At 39.9% G+C, this 6,000-nt stretch overlaps 1 protein-coding gene across 1 annotated transcript; it reads left to right on the top strand.

The window, feature by feature from the left end:
* The first annotated feature begins 3,621 nt into the window (after window positions 1–3,621).
* LOC139063867 (uncharacterized) lies at window positions 3,622–5,251 on the top strand. The gene is made up of 5 exons (XM_070546784.1): window positions 3,622–3,669; window positions 3,729–3,848; window positions 4,140–4,200; window positions 4,268–4,410; window positions 4,933–5,251. The coding sequence occupies exons 1-5, from the start codon at window positions 3,622–3,624 to the stop codon at window positions 5,191–5,193; spliced, it is 633 nt and encodes a 210-aa protein (XP_070402885.1). The 3' UTR covers window positions 5,194–5,251.
* The last annotated feature ends 749 nt before the right edge of the window (window positions 5,252–6,000 follow it).

Below are 6,000 nucleotides of genomic sequence, written 5' to 3'. Positions count from 1 at the left end.
GATTTATTAAATATCAGGAGGGATTCTTGATCTATGATTTGGTTTTTTATCTCAGCTTTTTTTCTAAAATAAAAAAATGAGTTGTAAGGATGCGTCGGTTCTCACGAGAAAATAAAAATAGAAAATCAGAACGATCAGGTTGTGTTTTTGAGCTTTTTTTTTTGCTCAAAGTAGCAAATAAAAATGAAAATACTCAATCCTGCTGCATCCTTTTTGGACGTGGCTGTAAAGTTTTTGATTTCTTTGTCACATTTTTTCAAGGAATAAATGAATGAATGAATGACTTTATTTATAGAGCACATTTCCTGTACGACAACAACTCAATGTGCTTAACAGTAAAAGAGACTAAATAAAACAAACAATTATAAAATATGTACACCCTTAAAAACGATCTGTGTTTACATATTGAAATATACACATGAAACTAAAATCTATACATTCAAACATGCACACACACATACACACACGCACACAAACATTTATACACACATTTGCACATACATCCATGCACAGCCATAAAACGTAATTGTAAGAACTTTTTTATGAATAAAACCATCTCTATGAAATGAGGAAATAAATTAGAAATGAAACAACCTAGCCATATGTTTGTTCAAATAAAAAGGTTTTCAAATTTCACCTAAAAATATTTGTTGTAGCTGCTTCCCTCTTCTCTAAAGGCAGATTATTCCAGATCTTAGGTGCATAGACACTGAAGGCAGCCTCCAATGACTTAGAACATGTACGCGGTATCACCAGATTGCCCTGACCTGCAGACCGGAGTGTTCTGCCCGGTGTATAAGGTACTAGCATGTCTGTAATACATTGTGGTGCATGGCCATTGAGAGCTTTATATACAAGCAGTAGGATTTTAAAATCAATTCGTTTTGCAACTGGTAGCCAGTGCAGAGATCTTAAAACAGGAGTAATGTGTTCAGAATTCTTTGTACCAGTCAGAACACGAGCAGCCGCATTCTGAATCAGCTGCAATCTGTAAATAGCGTACTGAGGAAGTGCAATTAAACGACCATTAAAATAATCGAGCCTGCTTGTTATGAATGCATGGATTAGCTTTTCTAGGTCAGTTCTTGAGACGAAATGTTTCATTTTAGAGATGTTACGTAAATGAAAAAATGCTATTTTAGTTGTATGATTAATGTGTTTTTAAAATTCAGGTTACTGTCTAAAAATACGCCCAAGTTTCGTGCTTCATTTTTACATTCAAGAGACAGAGAGGCGAGAAAGTCTACCACTGTCTGTCTGTGTGCGTTCGGACCAAATACCAGAATTTCTGTCTTGTCTTGATTTAATTGTAAGAAATTTTCAGACATCCAGGCATCCATATCCTTGATACATTGTATAAGAGAGTGAAGAGGAGCTGTATTACCAGAAGACAATGAAATATATAACTGCAGGTCATCTGCATAATATGATAATTAATATTGTGCCTCTGAACAATGTGCACAAGAGGAAGCATGTACAGGTTGAATTATAGCGGACCAAGGATAGAACCTTGAGGAACACCACAAGTAACCACTAGTTTTTTAGAGTTAAACCCCCAACGGACATAAATGACTGCCTATCCCTAAGGTATGTTTGGAACCAACTAAGAACTGGACCGGAGAAACCAACCCAGTGTTCTAACCTCTCTAACAAAATGTCATGATCAACTGTATCAAATGCAGCACTGAGGTCCAGAAGGACAAGAACAGTTGCTTTGCCAGAGTCCGTGCTTATGTGTAGGTCCTTAACAACCTTAATGAGAGCTGTCTCTGTGCTGTGGTTACTGCGAAAACCAGACTGGTAAGTATCAAAGATGTTATTTTATGTTGATCTGAATAAAAACTGCTTTCTCAAGAAGTTTACTAAGAAACAGTAAGTTTGAGATCGGTCTATAATTGGAGAACGCAGTTGGATCAAGGCCACTCTTTTTTTAACAAGGGTTTAATGACGGCTATTTTTAGCGCGCTGGGAAACATTCCTGATTGAAGTGACAAATTAATGATTTCCAAAACATCAGATTTCACACAGGGGAAAATGTTTTTAAAAAGATTGTTGGAATAGGATCCAGGCAGCAAGTGGACAATTTTAGTTGTTTAATCAGGATATCTAGTGCTTTACCATTTAAAAACTCAAAATGACCAGAGTGCGGTACTGGAGTGCTGTTGTATGAGGTCATAATTGGATCTGGAAATATTCCGTCTAATGTTCACAATTTTATAGTTAAAGTAAGATGCAAATTCCTCACATTTTGCTAAAGGTAACATCTCGGCAGGAAGACCAGAAGGAGGATTAATAATATTATTGACTGTAGTAAAAAGGACTTTACTATTGTTAATATTTTCATTAATAATTTTAGAAAAGAAGTCAATTCTGCTTCTTTTCGTTTCTTCGTTGTACTCATAGAGTTGGTCCCTGTAATTATCATAATGAATTTGAAGTTTAGATTTCCTCCACCGTCGTTCTGCCTGCCGACATTTCCTCCTTAAGGCTCTGATTTCGAGCCCTTTCCTCCATGGGGGTTTGTGTTGTTTTATGCGTCTAGTTTGAAAGGGTGCAACTTAATTCATTATATTTTCCCATTTTAAATTAAAATTCATCACTAGATCATCTGCTTGCGATCTTGTTGACGCAGGCAATTTATATATAATTTCCGTAAAGTTTTCTATTGTGCTATTGTCTATAAAATGTAGGAAATGAGAATTCCAGGTTTTGATTTAACAAGTTACAATAAAATGAATGCATGCAGTTTTAGAGTTCCAATTAAAACATGAGTTTCAATTTATTTAATTTTATTTAATAATTTCTTTCCAATTTGTTGACTTTTTCTTCATGTTTTGTTTTTAACTGTTTTTTAACTCCCATTATTTTAGCCATTTTTATTCATTTTAAGTTTTACTTTTATTTTATTAAGTGTCATTTAGCTTTACTTTTATTTTTTCTTGACTTTTGCTTCATTACATTTTTTTGTTCTACTTCATTTTATTTAGTTTTATTTGACATTTTGCAAATTTTATAATTAAAGTCATTGTTTTTTTTAATTTTACTTCATTTTGTAATTTTGTTTTTAGTGTGTTTAATTTTCTAATTATTTTCTCCAACAAATAAAAAGTATTGGTAACACTATAGCGTCCCTTTATACTTAGTGCATTATTAAGCCTTAATAAACTACTTAATAACTGCTTAAACATATTATGTAATGCATTAATAAGCAGACACCCCCTCCCCCTTCCTGGCCCTTTGTCCTAACCTTAAAGACACTTAATAGTTAACAATACTGGAACGTTAATAAAGGGAACCTTTGTTTATTAATGCTTAATAATGCACTAAGTGATGTTAATAAAGGGACCGTTATTGAAAAACCTTCTTAGAATGAACAACAAAGTTCCTTAAAACATCCAGATTTCTGGTTTTGAGACGATTGTTGGTGGTTTGAGTCAAACGTCTCGTTAACGAACCGTAATCATCACGTTTCCACGTTTTATGTTTTTGCCCTGCAGTCATTCGGATGTGATTTCCTCACCTTCGCTGCGATACGCTCCAAAACCCGGCTGACATTATGAGATCCAGGCGGATAATGACTTTGCAGCATTATTGTCAGAGTTGGCGATTAGTCATGGGCGCATGATTCAGGAGGAAGAGTTTGGTCCTATTAGCAGCGATGGTGAGAGGGTGAACGTTGGCTTCTGTCACAGTGGAGAGAACTTCACTCTTCCTCACGATCCGCTCAGCAACGCTACCTCGTTGTGAGCCTCGGAGCTGAGGACCCCGAGGCCAAGAGTAATATTAAAGCTGAAAGTTTTGCTGCCTCTTGGCCAGGACTCCCCATAAAAAAGAAGGTTTTAATCTCAGTGGGGCATTCCTGGTTAAATAGAGAATAAATAATAAATAAAATAGCAGCAGAGGCTGTTCTATGGATGTCAACAGAATAAACTAACAGCAAGTTGAAAGAGAGTCGCTGTTTCACACTTGAGGCTGATCAGACCTAAGTAACACATTTCTGACACTGTTTTCTACTTTTCTGCACAAACATAACTTTAAAGTTTGTTTTTTGTGTATTTTGGACAAAATAGCCTGGAGTCTTTCTTCTGTTTACTCTGTCATGTTTGCTCGTGTGTGCCAGCCCCCGGTAATCCTCTTAGTCTCACCTCCTGCAGCCGTCCTATTATGTAAACATGAGACAGTATAAGGGCCAGTCGGAGCGTTAGGTCAGAGAGTCGGCACACAAACCGGGGCAGACCGTCTGCCAGTGGGGACCCTGTCCTGGGAGTCTGGGAAGAGGAGCTTCGGGGAAAGAGTCGAGCGTTTTCCGGCCTTCAGCGCTGTCCTACATCAAAGAGGACCGCCGTGCAAAGCTCCAAAATGTTTTTCAGACTCCCGAGACTGACTCCTGGCTACATCAGGCTGCTGCAGGTGAGTTTTACCAACAGGAACCAGCCATCATGTTGTCATAATGCACCCCCCAGTCCATTATCTAAACTAATTCTGTTGTGACAGGATGATGAATCGCAGAGCATCACCATAATGAGGAAATATCTCCAGGCTGCGGTGCTCGTAATTGCAGGGTAGCTTTTATTTTAGCGTTTTAGCTGCTGAGGGTTTTTTTTATTGTATCCATCACAAACGAGGAAGCCCAACCTGTGACGGTCCGTTGTTTTGTAGGTAGGAATGAGAAGTTGGTGAATGAGTCACAGGAATTGCTTCTTAACTGCCTGTGACACGGCTCCATCAGAAAACAGAGTTCCCATTACTCGCTCCACTTTGCGCTTCATAATTGTCTGAAGGAAATTGCCCATGTTGTGAGACTGATGAGTTTTTTATAATGTTTGTCCAAAGAGGTGCGTGGCAGCTTAGTAAATGAAAAACTAAATGGATGTTTTATCCTTTTGGGGTTGGAGGGGAAGCACACTGATGCAGACTTCTCTCTCCCACCAGACCCAGGCCTACCACAACATGCCTCTGACGCCTCCAGCGGAGAGGACCATGCCTGGCGTGGCTGTGCTCCTGGGGGCTGTGGGCATCGGGATGTGCGGCTACAGCTCCAGGCAGCTGGCCCTCCACCACAGGCCCTCCACCCGCGTGATGCACCTGGTTGGCACGGCGGCGCAGCGGACTCCTGTGCTGGATGTGACCCGCAGAGCCGCTGCCTACCAGGAGATCCCACCTCCATCCTTCGTTGGCCAGAGATTCCCTTAAAACGGCTCGTTATTAAATATTAAACATAGATTAATTTGCCTTGTAGGTTGAGTTCCTGTAACTAGACTTCCACACGTCTGGGATGGTAGCTGTGCCGGCCCGTTGCAATAATGTGGCCCACGTGCTCTCTAAAGACGAGGAAAGTGTAGATGCACGACTTCACCTGCGGCAAGACATAGAATACTGAATAATTCTGTGTTCACTAACAGTTTTAAAATCACTGATGAGGCGTTGAGCAGCGACGACGACTGGGTGAGTACGTTACTGATGCAGGAACCTTCCAAAGGGTGTCGATTCTCTGGGCTTCGTCAAGATAATTTGAATAAATTTTGGGTTTCCTCGAGAGACGAAGCGCTGCTCTTGGCTCAGATGGTTGGTGGCCTTCACAAAGACAGGAAATCCACCAGTAAAAGTTCAATAACTACATCTGGTTTCCTCTGAAATCCATCAGGGGGGCTTTGTACTCTGCACTGTACTCTCACCATTCCTTTTTACCCTGTACACCTCAGACTTCCAGTACAAATCAGAGACCTGTCATCTACAGAAATCCTCAGATGACTCTGCAGTTGTCGGGTGTATCAGAGATGGACAGGAAGCTGAGTACAGAGAGCTGGTGGAGCGCTTTGTGGCATGGTGTGGAAACAATCATCTGACCTTGAACGTGAACAAAACAAAGGAGATGATTTTAGACTTCAGAAGAAACAGGGTGGAGTCAAACACCGTTTCCATCATGGGAGAAGAAGTGGAGGTGGTTGAGGAATGCAAATACCTTGGAGTTCACCTGGACAACAGACTGGACTGGAGAAA

Source organism: Nothobranchius furzeri, chromosome 18 (genome assembly GCF_043380555.1).
Source record: "Nothobranchius furzeri strain GRZ-AD chromosome 18, NfurGRZ-RIMD1, whole genome shotgun sequence".
In the NCBI taxonomy this organism is placed as follows: Eukaryota; Metazoa; Chordata; class Actinopteri; order Cyprinodontiformes; family Nothobranchiidae; genus Nothobranchius; species Nothobranchius furzeri.
The sequence above is the reverse complement of the archived record's forward strand: the minus strand, read 5'-3'. Positions and strand labels throughout refer to the sequence as shown.